The sequence below is a fragment of the Rhipicephalus microplus genome, unplaced genomic scaffold (genome assembly GCF_043290135.1).
Source record: "Rhipicephalus microplus isolate Deutch F79 unplaced genomic scaffold, USDA_Rmic scaffold_16, whole genome shotgun sequence".
Lineage (NCBI taxonomy): Eukaryota > Metazoa > Arthropoda > Arachnida > Ixodida > Ixodidae > Rhipicephalus > Rhipicephalus microplus.
Window position 1 is genome coordinate 11,419,188 of NW_027464589.1, and position 19,780 is coordinate 11,438,967.

General features: G+C 44.9%; 1 protein-coding gene across 1 annotated transcript; it reads right to left on the reverse strand.

The window, feature by feature from the left end:
• Positions 1-8,200: 8,200 nt before the first annotated feature.
• On the reverse strand, positions 8,201-9,400 carry LOC142784997 (uncharacterized). Its single transcript, XM_075883418.1, has 2 exons — positions 8,893-9,400; positions 8,201-8,259 (listed from the first exon to the last, which is right to left on the reverse strand). The coding sequence occupies exons 1-2, from the start codon at positions 9,398-9,400 to the stop codon at positions 8,201-8,203; spliced, it is 567 nt and encodes a 188-aa protein (XP_075739533.1).
• Positions 9,401-19,780: the final 10,380 nt, after the last annotated feature.

The window sequence follows — 19,780 nt, forward strand, 5'->3', positions numbered from 1 at the left end:
TGGTCAGTGACCTGTTTTTTCAACAATGCCTTTACCTCACCAGACGGCATTCTGTCGAACTTTCGACTACGTGAGCATCCGCCACAAGTATGGACAATCAGCTATCACCAGGATTCGTCAGTTCTTGAGTGCATCTACACGACTGGCAGCCTTCAAGACGCACCTACGTTTCAACGTAACCTGTAAGTCGAAGCAACTCATCCCAAAATCTTTGCAGTTAAAGCACCCCGTGAAATCGGCATTCGGTCATCAAGTCATTTCGAAAGCTGAACGGCAGCTTCTTCAGGCACGAATAGAAGACTGCAAGCAGACTGTGAAGCGCCTTGAGACTGACATTTTCTTCACAACACGCCAGCTGGAATTCATCATGCCTGAATTACTCCCTGAAACACATCTCATTGCGAACCAAGCATCGCGACGACGAACGGAAAAGCAGGAAACGTCACAAGAGCGCAAACTGAGTGCTTTGCTAAAAAAGGCAAGAAAACCAGAGGACCCATGCTCGAGGTCAGGAACTTGTCGTCATACGAGCTAACTTCTGCGGAATGCCAAGTTTTGAGCCGTGATCTCAACTTCAACCAAGCTAAGCAGCCAGACACACGCAAGGTCGTGTGTGCTGTCGAAAACGCTACTGGTCTACTTGGAGAAAGTGAACGAGACGAAGTCCGTACGAGAGCAGTAGGTATACTATCGAGGATTCGCAAGTCTGGCTGCCAGCAAGTCCTCTCGGAAGACGAGGAAAAAGCGATTAAGGCATTGCACAAAAAGAAGAAGATTGCCGTACTTCCTGTGGACAAAGGCAACGTGACGGTTGTGCTTGACCGGTCGACGTATGAGTCGAAGATGACGGAGATAGTGGGGGACTGTACAACGTCCGCCAAGATTAACAAGGATCCTACCTCGAAAGTCCAAACTGGCCTGCAAAAGACGCTCTCTAGTATATTTCAGACGCTTCCTGCATCAGCAAAAAGGTTATACTTCCAGCTGCTGTGCACCAATGGTTCTGCTCCAGCGATATACGGTTTACCGAAGATTCACAAAAGCGGAACGCCTCTAAGACCCATAGTAGATTTCATTTGGTCACCCCTGTACAGCCTTACAAAGTATCTTCACGGCATCCTGGCTCTCCTTGCAGGCAAGACTGAAACTAACCTCCGGAACATCAATGACTTCATAAGCAAAATGAAGAGTATCACTGTGGATGTCGACGAAGTACTGGTTTCATTTGATGTCTGCTCCCTCTTCACAAGTGTTCCCGTCGACCTTGCTGTAGACACTTCCAGACAATTGCTTCACAAGGACACGACATTGGCCGATCGCACACCGTTCGACGTCTCCGAGCTGTGCACCTTGTTACTGTTTTGCCTATCCAACACTTACTTCTCGTACAAGGATGAATTCTACAGGCAAGTTTTCGGTACCGCAATGGGAGCGTCGATTTCGGTCACAACTGCGAATATCACAATGGAAGCGATTGAGCAGAAAGCATTGGGAACATTTCAGCCGAGACCCAAGGTTTTTCTGAGATAGGTCGACGACTGCTTCTGCGTGATAAAGAAGAAAGACGTCCAAGCTTTCCTTGACTGCCTAAATGGCGTCGAGACTTCCATCAAGTTTACTGTGGAAGAAGAAAAAGACGGTTGCCTCCCTTTCTTGGATACAGTTGTAAAACGTACTCCCACAGGCCTCGCCTTCGCTGTGTACCGAAAGCCAACGCACTCCGGTAGATACCTCGACTATGAGTCAGTCCACCCGGTAGCCCACAAACGCTCAGTGATTCGGTGTTTAGTTCAACGAGCAATTCGCACTTGTTCCGATGAAGGAAGCCTGCAGGAGGAGCTCCGGACTACTGAAGATGGCCTGATCAGGAATGGATACCCCAAGATTTTTATTAGGAGAACAACTAAATCCGTCAAGCATAAACTGCAGTCAACTAGTCAAGCCTTGCATAACACATCGTCTACAAAAAAGCGTGCAGCGATTCCTTATATTCGAAATGTAAGCGAAGCCCTAGCCCGTCTATTCAGAAAACGTGGTGTACAGATCGCGCATGTTTCAGAAAGCAAGCTTAAGGCTGAGTTGCTAAATGTGAAGGATCCTCTCCCTCGGCAACACTTTCCTGGTGTGGTCTACAAGATACCATGCGCCGATTGCGAATCGGTGTACATTCGCACGAGTGGAAATTACTGCAGACGTCTGATGCAACACAAGAATGACGTCGCCAAGGGCCACACAGTGACAAATGCACTTGCAGAGCATGCCGAGAAGACGGGCCACGAGATAAGCTGGGACAACACACGCATCATAGCCACGGAGAAGAATTTTACAACCAGACTGAACCTCGAATCACTAATCATTCAGACGACAAGTAACACAATCAATAGATCATCTCGCACACTAAACCACGTGTACTCCCGGACTTTGCGTCATGCGCTCAACGTTACATAAGAACCTGTTGCTCATCCGTCATTCCATTGTGAACAAGGGATCCGTACGGCTCCCGAAACGTCATTGTTTTGTTTGACATTGGTCAGTGACCTGTTTTTTCAACAAAAGTATGATGAAAAGACTAGACGGCATAGAAATAAAACTGAAGAATGTAGACGAATTCGTGGCAAAGTGCTTAGAATTTGGAGCAAGAATTGACAAGATAGAGGATAGCATTCAGACATTAGAAAGAAAACTTGTTGACCTTGAAGACCGAAGTAGGCGAAATAATCTCATAATATTCGGTATTACTGAGAATGAAAATAAGACGCCCGAGTCTCTTACGGAAAAATTGTTGAAGAAATATTTAAGGAAACACTGGGTGTATAGGTTTCCTCGCTTGAACGGCTGCACAGAATGGGGCGTAAACAAATAGATAAACCGCGCCCAGTAATCATGAGGTTTTTGGACCACCGTGAGAAGCTGAACGTGCTAAAAATTGTTCAAAGCTAAAAGGCAAACGAAATATTACTATCTCGGAAGACTTTTCTGCTTCAACAAGGCATGTTAGAAAGCAATTATGGCAAAGTTCCGCTGATGAAAGAGCATCTGGAAGCAAAGTGCAGCTTTTTTACGACAAGATCAAGATCAATGGCAATATGTACACGTGGGATGATACTAAGAAGATAAGGGTGCGGGTTGGTAAAGATAGTGATAGAACACGACGGTCTAAATGACCTCATGGGCAGCTAAAAACGTTTGGGTGCTTGAATCTTAATGCGCGTAGAATATTGAATAAAATGGATGACTTGGAAAGCATTATAATAGCACATAAACCTCATGTAATAATTATAACTGAAACCTGGTTGCACAAAGACATCACTCACGCTGAAATGGCATTTCCTCACTATAAAATCCATAGATACGACCGGGATTCCCGAGGCGGTGGAGTAGCTATCCTATTCTTGGAATCATTAAACGTCCTAAGACTACAGGATATTCCTGGAATTGAATGTGTAATTATAAAAATATTCCTCGAAGAATTCATTTTAATCATTGGAGGATTCTATCGCCCTCCGAATGCTGACAACACGTTTTTCGATCAAATAAATGAATTTTTGTGTCAATATAGAAATCACGCATGCAATTTGCTTCTGGCCGGCGACTTCAATATGCCTCTGATAGACTGGGCCCAAGATTTCCCGGATCCACTTTGCAGAGCTTCCGAGTCACTTGCTGACCTTGTTTTGTTTCCCAATTTAACGCAACTAGTGAATGAGCCTACTCGAACTCAACGAAACAGCAAATCAGTCCTGGACCTCTTTCTTGTTAACAGCGGGATTCTGCGTCGCAACCCACAGGTTAATGTACTTGAGGGCATATCTGACCATAAAATGATGTCCCTAATTATCAAAATGGATTTTGCGGCAAGACACACGGTCCAAAAAACGAAGATTCTCGTTTTTTCCCGTGCCAGTGACGTTGACATTTTGGATGCTATGGGCAACAGCTTTTCTGAGTTTACTTTTCTTTATGAATCTGCTGAACATTCAGATGATAACCTATGGCGCTTTTTTAAAGAGTTAGTGTTCAAGGGCATACAAAACTTCGTTCTATGCAAAGATAAAGTACGGCGAAATTCTAACCCCTGGACAACAAAAGATATTATACGGTTAGGTCGTAAGCTGAATAAAGCTAGAAAACAGCACAAACGACGCCCCTCAAACAACAGCAAAGATAAAATGCTAACACTGCGCGTGCAACTCAAAAACGTAATCTCAGAAGCCAAAAATCACTATCAGAAAGTGTCCTTAACAAACTTTCTTCTTTCATCGCCTGGGAAATTCTGGCGTCATATCGCACCGAAAAATAAAACTTCGATCAGTCTTTCCATAAACGATACAAACGTAGTCGACAGTGCAGAAATCGCAGAGGCGTTGAATGACTACTTCAGTTCGGTGTTCACAAACGATAACGGAATCGCCCCTCCTTTTTCATCATTAGACGACATAGATTCCTTAGACAACATTAGCGTTTCTGAAGAGGGTGTGTTGTCGTTGGTGCTGAACATTGATACAAAAAAATCATCCGAAACTGATGCTATACCCAATGAATTTCTCGTTTGTTATGCGGAATGGTGCTCCAAATATCTAACACTTATATTCTCCAAATCATTGTCTAGTGGCGAAGTCCCGAGTGAATGGAAATACGCAAAAATCATTCCTATACCTGAATCTGAAAACAAGTCACTTGTGTCATCATACAGGCCTATTTTTTGTTATGTACATGTGCAAAATTGCTTGAACACATAGTATTTAAACACATCTCCGCCTTCCTTGACAGAAACAACATAATTGACCCCCGGCAACACGGTTTTCGCAAAGGACTATCGACTACCACACAAGTACTTGAGACAGTTCACGACCTCGCTAGTGCTCTAGATAGCCATAGTCAAATCGACATTATATTCCCTGATTTCAAAAAAGCATTCGACCGAGTCTCCCATCACAAGTTGCTTATAAAATTAAAACCGATCCTGAAAAACGATTCTTTACTAACATGAATTCGGGCACACCTTTCCCATAGATACCAAAGTGTCTCTGTAGATGGCTCGAGCTCCACCCCCACTTCAGTTCAATCCGGTATACCACAAGGCTCCATCCTTGGCCCATACTGGAATACGCGTCTCCTGTGTGGGAACCTCATACATCGGCAAACATGAAAAAAACTGGAACGTGTACAAAGAAAATTCATAAGGTTTATTTACAACGCTTATAGAAGAAACACATCCCCCTCGACCCTCCTTGAAAGTTCGGACTTAGAACCCTTAGAACGCAGGCACTCCCGTGAAAGACTGAAACAGTTTTATCAGATTTATCACAGTAACCTTGGAATCGATAAAACTCAATATATTCTACCATCAAAATCACGTATAACCCGGTCACACCACAGCAAGAAAGTCCAGGAATTTTCATGCAGAACCACTGCTTTCCAAAAATCATTTTTCCCCCGAGCAGCACGTAGTTGGAATGCCCTGCCCGATGAAGCTGTTTCATCCACAACTATCGCTTCATTCATGAATGCGATAGCAAATCTGCCAGCTATTCTTTGAACTTTTTTTCTTTCTTTCTTTTTATTTCATTGTCACCGCATTTAATCTCTCCCGTGTGTGTCTGAGTTGTATAACTTTCCTATGTTCAGCGCTAGCTCAATTGTATCACGCTTCGTCGATTATGTCGATATGTGTTTTTCTCGCATTTTTTTATCAACAAAACTTGTTCATTCTGAAGCGCTGCATTGACTTCAATGTTTGTGTTGTCGAACGACGCCGTCTTCCGTTGCTACAGTGACGAGACGTGCCCCACTCGTCGATTTCACTTTGCCTGGCGTCCACTTGTCCCCAACACCGTAGTTGCGCACATAGACGGCATCTCCAGGAGCGAAGTACCAACTCGCAGACTCAGCACCTGGATTCTTCGGCAATTCGTGGTTCCTGGGAGAAAAGCAAATATCCAGTCTAGTACGCAAACGGTAACCCAAAAGTAGCTCAGACGGCGAAACCCCTGAAGCTTGTGGCGAATTCCTATAGTTACAAAGAATTCTTGACAGAGCCGTTGACAGTTCTACTCCGGGCATTCTCTTCAACCCATCCTTAAGGGTTCGCACGGCGCGTTCTGCGAGCCCATTGCTTTGAGGGTGGTAAGGAGGGGTACGAATGTGCTCGATTCCATTTTTCTGCACAAATTGAGCAAATTCTGCCCCTGTAAAAGGCGTACCGTTGTCGGTAACTATGGTGCGCGGTAATCCAAAACGGCTGAACAAGGTTCGCATAGAATCCACCGTTGCATTAGCGGTTGCTCGCGATACTGGAATGGCTTCTATCCAATTGCTGTGTGCATCCACGATTACCAACAGCATTTTGTTGGAAATAGGTCCTGCGTAATCTGCGTGCAACCGCGACCACCTCTCACGCGAAATTGGCCAACTGACGCGGTTCCGTTCCGGGGGCATAGGCAAAGCTTGCACACAATTTTTGCAGTCTGAAGCGGCCCTCTGGATGTCTTGATCCAGACCGGGCCACCAAAAGCTAACCCTTGCCCTTGTCTTCATGGTGGACGCTCCCTGATGCGATTCGTGCAACAATTTCAATAGCTTCTCACGCGCCGTTCTTGGTATCACTACCCGATGGCCCCAGAATAACATGCCCTTCTCGACAGACAACTCATGTCGCCTTTTCCAGTATTCGACCATTTCTCTGCTGTCACCCGCGACGGAAGGCCATCCTTCAGTCACGTACCTACATACTTCTTGTAAAACGGCGTCCGCTTCTGTGAGTGCTTGAAGTTCTTTGTGCGAAACCGCGGGCTCGTCCAGCTGGTCAATGAGAAGCACCATTTCCGTGAGGTTTTCCGTTTCTGCTTCCGGCTCCTGCAAGGATTGTGGTAAGCGGCTTAGGGCATCAGAGATTAACATCTGACTGCCGGGTTTACAAATAAGCTTGTATTTATACGCGCCGAGCAAAAGCGCCCATCGCTGAATGCGTGCGGCAGCCATAACAGAAGTCTGACGGTCCGGTCTCAGTAGTCCCAGCAAAGGACGGTGATCTGTTACTAACGTGAACTCCCGACCCAAGAGGTAATCGCGGAACCGTGTCACGCCAAACACTAAGGCTAAAGCTTCTCGCTCGATTTGAGAGTACTTCATTTCAGCTGAGGTGAGCGTTCGTGACCGGAACCCAATTGGCCTGTCTTCGCCATTTATACGGTGAAACAGGGTAGCACCGACACCGTAAGGGGAAGCGTCGCATTCCAGCAGCAACTCCAGCTGCGGATCAAAATACGTTAGCACTGGGGCCGAACACAAAGCGCTCTTTGCCTTCTGAAATGCCGAGTTTTCTTTCGTGTGCCAAACCCATTTTGCGCCTTTTTCAAGAAGCTTATACAAAGGTGCAAGCACAGTGGAAAGATTTGGCAGAAACTTATTGTAAAAAGTGACCATTCCTAAAAAGGATCGCAACTCAGCAACATTTCGTGGCAACGGGGCCAGTCTGATTGCGTCGACGTTTTTTTCGAGCGGATGTAGTCCCTCGGTATCAATACGATGTCCCAGATACGTCACCGACGATTCACAAAACCTGCACTTTTCTGCACGAAGCTTGATGCCGTACTCGCGGAATCGCTGCAACACTGCTTCCAGATTAGCATTTTCATTGTTGTTGCTCTCGGCTATCAGCACATCATCCAGATATGCCTGTGTCCCTGGCAGCCCTTGTAGCACCGATTCAATCTTCCGTTGGAATATCGCAGGAGCTGACGCGATGCCAAACGGCAATCTATTGTAGCAGAACAGCCCCTTCGGTGTATTTATCACTGCTAGTTTCCGCGAGTCTTCATCTAGCTCGACCTGGTTGTATGCATCGCGAAGGTCCAATATACTGAATTTCTTCCCTCCACGTAAATTTGCAAATATGTCGTCTATGACAGGCAATGGGTACTGCTCAACCTCGCACACTGGGTTTAAAGTCACCTTGAAATCACCGCATATGCGCACCGTTCCGTCCTTCTTCAAAACTGGAACAATGGGCGTCGCCCATTCGGAATGAGGAACTGGAGAGATTATGCCAGCGGATACTAATCTGTCAAGCTCCTTTGACACTTTATCGCGAAGTGCAAAAGGAATTTTTCTTGCCTTGAAAAACTTGGGGGTTGATCCGGTCTTGATATGCAGTCGGGCCGGCGGACCTTTCATGAGACCAGTGCCCTCAGTGAAAAGGTCAGCGTTTTTCTGGAGCAGCTTCGGAATGACCTCCTGGGCTTGGCTTGACCTTGAAGGCTGCGGATACACGTTGAGAACCTGGATACATTCGTCGGTTAATTTTTTTCAGCAGATCCCGACCGCAAAGACTGGGCCCCTCGCAGTCTAAAACAGTCAAAGTACATTGCACTGTTGTACCTTCGTAGGAAACCGGCATTGTTATTGCGCCGAGAAGCGGAAGTCTGCCCAGATAGCATGAAAGCTGTAGTTCTGACTTCTGTAGCTGCGGCCACTGATGACAGTACGTCTCGTAGATGCTCTTAGGAATGACGCAAACAGGCGAGCCCGTATCGATGTCCATCGTTACTTGAATGCCGTTCCACGCGAATTCCTTTCTTATAGGGGGTATGAGCGAGCGCTTAGTGGTCAACGACCAAATCTGCGACGCACTGTTATCACTGTCTTCCGTTTCTGTCGCCTGTGCTGTCACTGCTAGCATTCTGCTTGTTTTGTCGTTCACCGCGCACATTCTGGCTAAATGCCCTCGCCGTGTACATTTGAAGCATCTGCGCTGGATTAGGCGACAAGCATTGGTTCTGTGACCCTGCTTTCCACAACAATTGCATTGTTGTACGCCCGCCGTCTTCGCGCGCGACTCATATTGAGCACTCAACTTGAGCAAACTCGCTTGCTCTTTGTCCGAAGTAATACCTTGCGAATCGCGTTCGGCGCTTTCTGCGGCCAGGGCAAGGGCCTCGGCTTCTTGAAGATTAAGGTCTTTCTTTGCTAGCAGCTGCTTTTGCAAATTCTTGGACCTGACTCCACACACAATACGGTCCCTTATCATTCTGTCCAGCATCGTCGAAAAGTTGCAATTCTGGGCCATCTGTCGAATTGCCACAATAAATGCATGCACAGACTCCCCTTCTTGCTGGCAGCGATGGAAGAATTTGAAACTTTCTGAAATTTCATTCGGCACTGGGTCGTAGTAGCTGTTTAACGTCTGCACAACTTCCGCGTAGGTCAGAGCATTAGGTTTCTTCGGCGCTACTTTCCCGTTCAAGATTTCAATTGTCTTTGTTCCAAGCGCGGCTACCAGCAGGGCCCTCTTCTTAGCATCGTCCTTCACATCATTAGCTTCAAAGTAAGCCTCCACCTTTACCAAGTACGCCTGCCACTTATCTTTTGCGTCTTCGAATTCCGGTAGCTGGTGTGCCATGGCTGGTGGGTTCGTTCTGCAGGCCGTCGCTTGTGGGCATATGCTGGCCTTCTTGCTGCTGTAGAATTCTCGTCGCCACTGTTACGTTCTACCGGCCATAGGCCGGCCGCGGTGACAAGGAAATCAGTCGATGTGGCAGTGCAAACCAACAAGCCTTTATTTCGAGCTCGGAAATATATATAGGAAAGCAAGAGGAGAGAAAGAAGGAAAGTTTTACAATGACGCATGCGCCGAGGGGCGTCATTTGGCCGGACTTGTTATCTGCAGCAGTTTGTAAATCCGTGTTTTTCTTCTATATTTCCCCCCGACATATTTTTTCTGTTTTAAGCTTCTGTTGTTTTCTTGCCCTGGAAAATGTCCAATCAAGTGTATCTGTAACTCACTTCTGCCTACGACTTCACATAGAAGTGGGCAGTATTTACTAAGTGAAAATAAATAAAAATGACGGATTCTACCAATGAGAACACGAGCAGTGCACAACCCGGTCGGGCAAATTGGACTGTCATTAGCGCCGCATAACATGGGACCAGCATAAGGAGTTTGCACTTTACGCAGGCGAAAACACAATTCACGATCAATTACCGAAATTGCGGCTCCAGTGTCTATAAGGGCGTCAACAAAAACACCTTTCACACAAACAGGCAGCAAATTAGCTGGAACAGACGGAGGAGTTGTAATGTTCTGACAACAAGCAGTTTCCCCTCCAAAAACTGCACCATCTAGTTTTCCGAGTCCAGAGAGATGGGAGCGGGACGCAGGGGTGATGACGTACGCCGAAACGGTGACGGAGAACGGCGGCGAGATGAACGAGAAGGATGAGGCCCAGCATGAGACCGTGGAGGGGAAGGCGACTGACGGGAGATGGATGGATACGGTGCGGGATCGTACTCATCGGGTCTCGGGGCAAAGTCTCTCCCGTAAGCTGAGTAACCACGTCGTTCATCCTGCTGACGGCGGCGGCAGAAACGGGATATATGACACGTTATGCCACAGTAGAAGAAGATGGGGCGCGGAGGACGCCATGTAGAATAGTGGCGTGGCCTTGGAGCTTGCGTTGTCATCACAGCCACATGTTCTCATCCGACGTCCGCAGGCACGGTTGGAACTGGTGCAGGGGCCCGCGATGCAACTTCTGCGTACGAAGGCACTGGGAAGCGCACAGGAGACGGCGCATGTGCAGCGCTTGTCATTGATGCCAGTTCGTCCTTGATTATCTCTCGCAGGTTGGGAGGAGGTGTGTGGACAGATGCAACGGTTGGGTTGCCTGGAATGAGGCCGTGAAGTTCTTCTCTGACAATGTGCGGATAAGGGCCCGCAATTCATGCTCTTTGGTAAAGCGAGCTTCTGTTTTGCTACTAGAGAACATCCTGCAGACGTACCAAATACCTGACGGAGATGCCCCGTGAAGGCCGACCAATTGGAGAAGTCGCTCTCGTGGTTGTAATATCAGGTTTTAGTAGCGACGCCATCGAGGTAAAAAGGAACGTAGTGCAGTTTGTGCGCCTCGTCCCAATAATTACAAACGCTGGTTCGATCATAACTGTCCAGCCATTCTTCGACGTCTTCGTTGCGAAGGCCGGAAAATACCGGTGGGTCTCGATGAGAGGTACTCACGGTGTAGTGAAGCCTAAGTGGCTGAGAAGGAGCGGTTGCAGCAGCGGACGCGTTGGGTTCTGCCATCGCCGTTGCTTGAGGGCACAACCGTCGACCAGACCGGAACTCCAGGGGTGACGGGTAGAGCAGGAGGACGTGGGAACCAAAGCACGCTCCACCACTTATGAGACCACGTCCGGTACAGCAGCAACCAGGTTATCTTTTTAATCCAGACGCACGAGCCAGAGAGCCAGCCCGCGTGACATACGATGATGATCACTACAATGGTTTGGTCATACAGATGAAGATGAAGTACATAGTCAGCGCTCACAATATATATATATATATATATATATATATATATATATATATATATATATATATATATATATATATATATATATATATATATATATATATATATATATATATACATGAGATCTAACAGACAGATAGTAATGCCAATGAATGTACTGAATGTACAGGGGAAGTTATTAGAACCAATGGAATGTAAATAAGAAAGAAAAAGAAAAGTGGGTGAAAAAATAACCAGCCGTGAGCAGAACCTTCCTGCTCACGGCTGGTTATTTTTTCACCCACTTTTCTTTCTTCTTATTTACATTCCATTGGTTCTAATAACGTCCCCTGCACATTCCTTGGCATTACTGTCTGTTAGATCTCATTAATATTGTGTCAAAACACTGAAAACCGAGCCCTTAGGTAAACACTTCTTTCCCTTATATATATATATATATATATATATATATATATATATATATATTTATATTTATATTTATTTATATAAGGGAAAGAAGTGTATACCTAAGGGCTCGTTTTTCCGTGTTTTTAACACAATAATAATGAGATATAACAGACAGTAATGCCAAGGAATGTACAGGGGAAGTTATTAACATTAATGGAATGTAAATAAGAAGAAAGAAAAGTGGATGAAAAAATTACCAACTGTAAGCAGGCATCGAACCTACGACCTTCGAATTACGCGTTCGATGCTCTAACCACTGAGCTATTACAGCGGCACTCCCTCCATCCACTTTTTTGGGTTTATCTGTGAATTTAGAAGTAGGAGCGACAGTCAGCGCCATCTATAAGCCAAACAACGAGTGTGAAAACACTCTTATGCGCATGTTTGGCGTCACGTAGCACGTGAACTTATTATGAGCGGGCAGCTGATTAATTGTCCCTCTTATACAACCTAAACACACCAAGTCTGCCAGTACGAGACCCTCGTTCAATGAAATAAGGGAAAGAAGTGTATACCTAAGGGCTCGTTTTTCCGTGTTTTTAACACAATAATAATGAGATATAACAGACAGTAATGCCAAGGAATGTACAGGGGAAGTTATTAACATTAATGGAATGTAAATAAGAAGAAAGAAAAGTGGATGAAAAAATTACCAACTGTAAGCAGGCATCGAACCTACGACCTTCGAATTACGCGTTCGATGCTCTAACTACTGAGCTATTACAGTGGCACTCCCTCCATCCACTTTTTTGGGTTTATCTGTGAATTTAGAAGTAGGAGCGACCGTCAGCGCCATCTATAAGCCAAACAACGAGTGTGAAAACACTCTTATGCGCATGTTTGGCGTCACGTAGCACGTGAACTTATTATGAGCGGGCAGCTGATTAATTGTCCCTCTTATACAACCTAAACACACCAAGTCTGCCAGTACGAGACCCTCGTTCAATGAAATAAGGGAAAGAAGTGTATACCTAAGGGCTCGTTTTTCCGTGTTTTTAACACAATAATAATGAGATATAACAGACAGTAATGCCAAGGAATGTACAGGGGAAGTTATTAACATTATTGGAATGTAAATAAGAAGAAAGAAAAGTGGATGAAAAAATTACCAACTGTAAGCAGGAATCGAACCTACGACCTCCGAATTACGCGTTCGATGCTCTAACCACTGAGCTATTACAGCGGCACTCCCTCCATCCACTTTTTTGGGTTTATCTGTGAATTTAGAAGTAGGAGCGGCCGTCAGCGCCATCTATAAGCCAAACAACGAGTGTGAAAACACTCTTATGCGCATGTTTGGCGTGACGTAGCACGTGAACTTATTATGAGCGGGCAGCTGATTAATTGTCCCTCTTATACAACCTAAACACACCAAGTCCGCCAGTACGAGACCCTCGTTCAATGAAATAAGGGAAAGAAGTGTATACCTAAGGGCTCGTTTTTCCGTGTTTTTAACACAATAATAATGAGATATAACAGACAGTAATGCCAAGGAATGTACAGAGGAAGTTATGAACAATAATGGAATGTAAATAAGAAGAAAGAAAAGTGGATGAAAAAATTACCAACTGTAAGCAGGAATCGAACCTACGACCTTCGAATTACGCGTTCGATGCTCTAACCACTGAGCTATTACAGCGGCACTCCCTCCATCCACTTTTTTGGGTTTATCTGTGAATTTAGAAGTAGGAGCGACAGTCAGCGCCATCTATAAGCCAAACAACGAGTGTGAAAACACTCTTATGCGCATGTTTGGCGTCACGTAGCACGTGAACTTATTATGAGCGGGCAGCTGATTAATTGTCCCTCTTATACAACCTAAACACACCAAGTCTGCCAGTACGAGACCCTCGTTCAATGAAATAAGGGAAAGAAGTGTATACCTAAGGGCTCGTTTTTCCGTGTTTTTAACACAATAATAATGAGATATAACAGACAGTAATGCCAAGGAATGTACAGGGGAAGTTATTAACATTAATGGAATGTAAATAAGAAGAAAGAAAAGTGGATGAAAAAATTACCAACTGTAAGCAGGAATCGAACCTACGACCTTCGAATTACGCGTTCGATGCTCTAAATTACAGCGGCACTCCCTCCATCCACTTTTTTGGGTTTATCTGTGAATTTAGAAGTAGGAGCGACAGTCAGCGCCATCTATAAGCCAAACAACGAGTATGAAAACACTCTTATGCGCACGTTTGGCGTCACGTAGCACGTGAACTTATTATGAGCGGGCAGCTGATTAATTGTCCCTCTTATACAACCTAAACACACCAAGTCTGCCAGTACGAGACCCTCGTTCAATGAAATAAGGGAAAGAAGTGTATACCTAAGGGCTCGTTTTTCCGTGTTTTTAACACAATAATAATGAGATATAACAGACAGTAATGCCAAGGAATGTACAGGGGAAGTTATTAACATTAATGGAATGTAAATAAGAAGAAAGAAAAGTGGATGAAAAAATTACCAACTGTAAGCAGGAATCGAACCTACGACCTTCGAATTACGCGTTCGATGCTCTAACCACTGAGCTAGTACAGCGGCACTCCCTCCATCCACTTTTTTGGGTTTATCTGTGAATTTAGAAGTAGGAGCGACAGTCAGCGCCATCTATAAGCCAAACAACGAGTGTGAAAACACTCTTATGCGCATGTTTGGCGTCACGTAGCACGTGAACTTATTATGAGCGGGCAGCTGATTAATTGTCCCTCTTATACAACCTAAACACACTAAGTCTGCCAGTACGAGACCCTCGTTCAATGAAATAAGGGAAAGAAGTATATACCTAAGGGCTTGTTTTTCCGTGTTTTTAACACAATAATAATGAGATATAACAGACAGTAATGCCAAGGAATGTACAGGGGAAGTTATTAACATTAATGGAATGTAAATAAGAAGAAAGAAAAGTGGATGAAAAAATTACCAACTGTAAGCAGGAATCGAACCTACGACCTTCGAATTACGCGTTCGATGCTCTAACCACTGAGCTATTACAGCGGCACTCCCTCCATCCACTTTTTTGGGTTTATCTGTGAATTTAGAAGTAGGAGCGACAGTCAGCGCCATCTATAAGCCAAACAACGAGTGTGAAAACACTCTTATGCGCATGTTTGGCGTCACGTAGCACGTGAACTTATTATGAGCGGGCAGCTGATTAATTGTCCCTCTTATACAACCTAAACACACCAAGTCTGCCAGTACGAGACCCTCGTTCAATGAAATAAGGGAAAGAAGTGTATACCTAAGGGCTCGTTTTTCCGTGTTTTTAACACAATAATAATGAGATATAACAGACAGTAATGCCAAGGAATGTACAGGGGAAGTTATTAACATTATTGGAAAGTAAATAAGAAGAAAGAAAAGTGGATGAAAAAATTACCAACTGTAAGCAGCAATCGAACCTACGACCTTCGAATTACGCGTTCGATGCTCTAACCACTGAGCTATTACAGCGGCACTCCCTCCATCCACTTTTTTGGGTTTATCTGTGAATTTAGAAGTAGGAGCGACAGTCAGCGCCATCTATAAGCCAAACAACGATTGTGAAAACACTCTTATGCGCATGTTTGGCGTCACGTAGCACGTGAACTTATTATGAGCGGCCAGCTGATTAATTGTCCCTCTTATACAACCTAAACACACCAAGTCTGCCAGTACGAGACCCTCGTTCAATGAAATAAGGGAAAGAAGTGTATACCTAAGGGCTCGTTTTTCCGTGTTTTTAACACAATAATAATGAGATATAACAGACAGTAATGCCAAGGAATGTACAGGGGAAGTTATTAACATTAATGGAATGTAAATAAGAAGAAAGAAAAGTGGATGAAAAAATTACCAACTGTAAGCAGGAATCGAACCTACGACCTTCGAATTACGCGTTCGATGCTCTAACCACTGAGCTATTACAGCGGCACTCCCTCCATCCACTTTTTTGGGTTTATCTGTGAATTTAGAAGTAGGAGCGACAGTCAGCGCCATCTATAAGCCAAACAACGAGTGTGAAAACACTCTTATGCGCATGTTTGGCGTCACGTAGCACGTGAACTTATTATGAGCGGGCAGCTGATTAATTGTCCCTTTTATACAACCTAAACACACCAAGTCTGCCAGTACGAGACCCTCGTTCAATGAAATAAGGGAAAGAAGTGTATACCTAATTGCTCGTTTTTCCGTGTTTTTAACACAATAATATTGAGATATAACAGACAGTAATGCCAAGGAATGTACAGAGGAAGTTATTAACATTAATGGAATGTAAATAAGAAGAAAGAAAAGTGGATGAAAAAATTACCAACTGTAAGCAGGAATCGAACCTACGACCTTCGAATTACGCGTTCGATGCTCTAACCACTGAGCTATTACATTTATATATATATACATGTGTGCAAAGCACGCCGCGAGGAGGCTGAAAGGTGAGTACACCGTCGTAAGGAGGTCGAGAGACAAGAGCGCCTCAAGTTGAAAGGAATAGAATAGGAAATCCTACAGTGTTCGCAGGCACCTAGCGTAGCTTCTGCGACGGTTCAGGTCAGTGGTCATAGAATTAGGGATCAACTGCCACCTTTCGTAATAGGCGAGGACAAGCCGAAGTATCTCGCGACGTTCGAACACGTCTTTGAGCGAAAGGCTTTGGAATGGTCTCTTTGAGCGCAGAACCTGTTGGCTCTTCTCAGCGAAGTGTCCGACGTGCTAACGTGTTTGTCTAGGGAAGCATTTTAGAGCAATGACGAGATTAAGAAAGTGCTTTTTAGACATTATAGGTTGTCAGCCGAGGCTTTTCGGCAAAAGTTCCGGTACGCAAAACAGGGCAATGAGTCACACGTTAATTTCACGTTTCATCTTAAAGCCAAGAGATTTGAATAGCCCAAATGTGAACTTAATTATGACGATCGCGATAAGGTGGTAGAACGTATTGCATTGGACCAAATCTACCGTAGCATCGAGGATGAAGTCGAGCTTTGGCTACAAGCTTGGCGAAGTACAGCTAAACAAGGCAGCGCAGTTAGCTGAGGAGTATTATACTCGCCGAAAGTTGCATAGTAGTGAGTGCGCGTTCAAAAGGGTGAAAGAAAAGAGGGCTTTTCAAAGAAACCTGATTAACGGAAACGCACTAAGCGCCGTAATGTCAGAAAGGACCCGTCTTTTACGAAGGACGCTGTAGGGCAATGCCAAATGGAAGCGCGGAAATCGAGTGAGGTTCCCCAAGAGCGCACTGATACTAGACAGGCGTTGGAGTCATGAAAGCCGCTAATCTGCTATAACTGCAAAAGAAAAGGCACCTCGTGCTAAATTGTAAACAAAAGCTTGCTTTCGCAACAATCCGAGAATGGGTAAACAACATGCGGCTGTTAGAGCCGTATCTCCAGGAAATAATTGTCAATGGGGTAACGTGTCGAGCACATCGAGACTCACCGGCAGCGATGGGCCTTTTCCATCCTTCGTTTGTGTCCCCGGACGACTTTACAGGAGTATGCGCGTAGATGAGGCAAGTCGCCGAGGAGGAGAGTGCTTGCATACCAATCACTATGGTTGTCATTGAAGGCCCGTTCTGTAAGCTTCGCTCCGAAGCGGCTGTGTCTGTCGCGCTTCCCCATCGTTTTCCTTATCTTTTTCACCTGAGCAGCTTGGCGGACGTCGCCCTCATGCCATAGGAAGGATGGAAGCTTGATCTTGTTCAATGTAGAGATACGCCACCTGCGAAATTGAACGAAAAGGGTGGCCTTGGCGACGAGTCATTGAGCGAGACACGGACAGTAAATTCTCTTGGTGAGTCACACATGCAGCTAGGTCGTCGCTGAAGTGACTGGCGTTGTCTCTGTCAGTGGAAGAGACGGCATGGAGCCCTTGGGTGAGAGCAAGAAGGACACTGCTCTCTCGCCTGCAATTGAAAGTGGCAAGGGCCACTTTACTAGAATAAACTCAGCTTCAAAGCTCCGTATCTCAGCCAATGGAGTGGGATGGGTAGAAGGGCGGTCGCGAGCAGTAGCGGCGCTGCAATATAGTATTGCGGTACTCTCGGCGCATCGCTTGCTACGGCGACGCACCGCGGCAGTGCGCTATGCTGTTCCTCGCGCCGGCTTCCCTTTTGTTTTGGTTTTGTTATCACACATGACCATTAATGATGCGCTTCCGATCAACATTTTTGCGTCGCATTTGTGGACTGTTTATGTGGATACACACGAGGTCCACTGTATAGATTGGCCCGGATGTATTCCTCATTGCAAGTAGCTAAGAATCGATGTCCTGTCTTTATTTGAGTTGTCTGCATTTGGCTTACCCGTGTGCTTAGAATTGGGTGCACGTTAAAGAACCCCAGGTGGTCGGAATTTCCGGAGCCTTTCACTACGGAGTCTCTCATAATCATATGGTTGTTTAGGGACGCCAAACCCCACCTATAAATGAACCAATGCAGTCACTTTAACCCTAAAGTTTGCAAAATACTGCAAGGATGAGTGATTTGAGCGTAAAAAATTAATGACGACCACTACCATTTCAACCAGTGTTATCTTGCCTATACGGAAAGCGGCCCAAGACGCCTTTAAAAGCCTCAAACAAATTGTCTTACTGGAACACAAAAATGGTCTAAAAGAACAGTACTCATGTTTTCTACTAATTACAAAAAAAAGACTTTCTTGAAGAAACAGTACTCATACTTTACACTGTTCATCAGACAAGTCTTCGAGACGGCTACCAATCGAGAGCAGAGTGCAAAATATTAGAACAGCTTCACCTCCTTTCTCGCATTTTGCACCTCTTCCGCAAGCTCTAGATTAGTTTTCTAGAGAAAAAAAGGGATATTCTGATCACAATGTAAAACATAAACATCACGTTTTCATGATGAGCGGTAATACCCAAAAGTTGCCGTGGCAACAGTTCCAACTTTTCAAGCACAAGCTAAAGAAGGTCATCAACCACAGAATATTCGTAGAAAGCCTCTCGGAAGTTTTCTAAAATGCTTTCAATGTAGAAAGAAGGCCGCGTAAAGGATAATCTAAGCAGCTTTGCTGAAAACACCTAACCTGAATGATTGCGCTTTCGTTTGGTGTGGGCGCGCCTGTTTCAGGGGTACTTGTGAGAGATGCTACAGGCCCTCTTTGCAAGCTGTTCCTTATACTTTTTTACGAAGGTACCCACAAAAGCAGTGCATTCATGATGTGCTACTTCCTAGTTGACTTCGCTGCACCGAGAAGTGACAACCGCAGGTGCCACCGTTACCTGATCTAAGGTTCAAAAATGAGAACACTGCCATTGAGAAAAATATCTAATGCCGTGATATCAAGGAAATGTAAGAAAACCTGGTCACTGCAAAAACACGACCTTTTACGTTTAATATATGTTGAAAGAAAAATATCTGTTGCAGCAAAATTATCCACTGCTTTCAACGCAGCGAGACAGTTCACAATTGATTGAATGTCACTGTGAATCATCGATAGCGTTGGTCGTCGCGTGCTTTTCGTCTTGTTGTTCTACTTCTGGCGGCTCTTTCAAACTGGGCACTGAGCCTAAGAGGAGTGCCATGCGTTTAGGGGGAGGGGAAAATGGGCGCCTTGGATGTGAACATTTCGGCTTCGATAGATGGGGCGGAACCACTGGGAAGAAGTGGAGTAGCGGGTGCGAGCTCCCACTTTCTGCGTGAGATAAAAATTCTTGTAAAACAAAACATGATGGTAGTGCGTTACGATGCCGTCATTTTCACATTGAAGGTCATAGAATTTGCGATTGACAGTGAGCTTTCTACATTTGCAACGCAAAGTTTCCTACCCCCTTTTAAATTGCGCCGAATTTGTTTGGAAGTCTATCACGATCAACATTAATTGGCTTATACCCCAATCAAGACTAAATAATAGCATGCGAATGATTCCCTTTACTACGCCTGACTTAAAAGTTTCACCATAAAAACTTTGTCTGAAATTGTTTCGATCAACTGGTAACTTTGCCGGGTTACTTTTGTTGAAGGTTAGAACTACCTTTCAGTGTGCTTTAATTATGCTCTCAAATAAATTGTAGGATGAACGACAGTCTTT

Coding starts and splice junctions, on each gene's coding strand:
- LOC142784997 (XM_075883418.1), bottom strand. CDS start 9,400: ATGGCACACCAGCTACCGGAATTCGAAGACGCAAAAGATAAGTGGCAG. Junction 8,260..8,892: donor CGCCGAACGCGATTCGCAAG/GTATTACTTCGG, acceptor GTGTATCCGCAG/CCTTCAAGGTCAAGCCAAGC.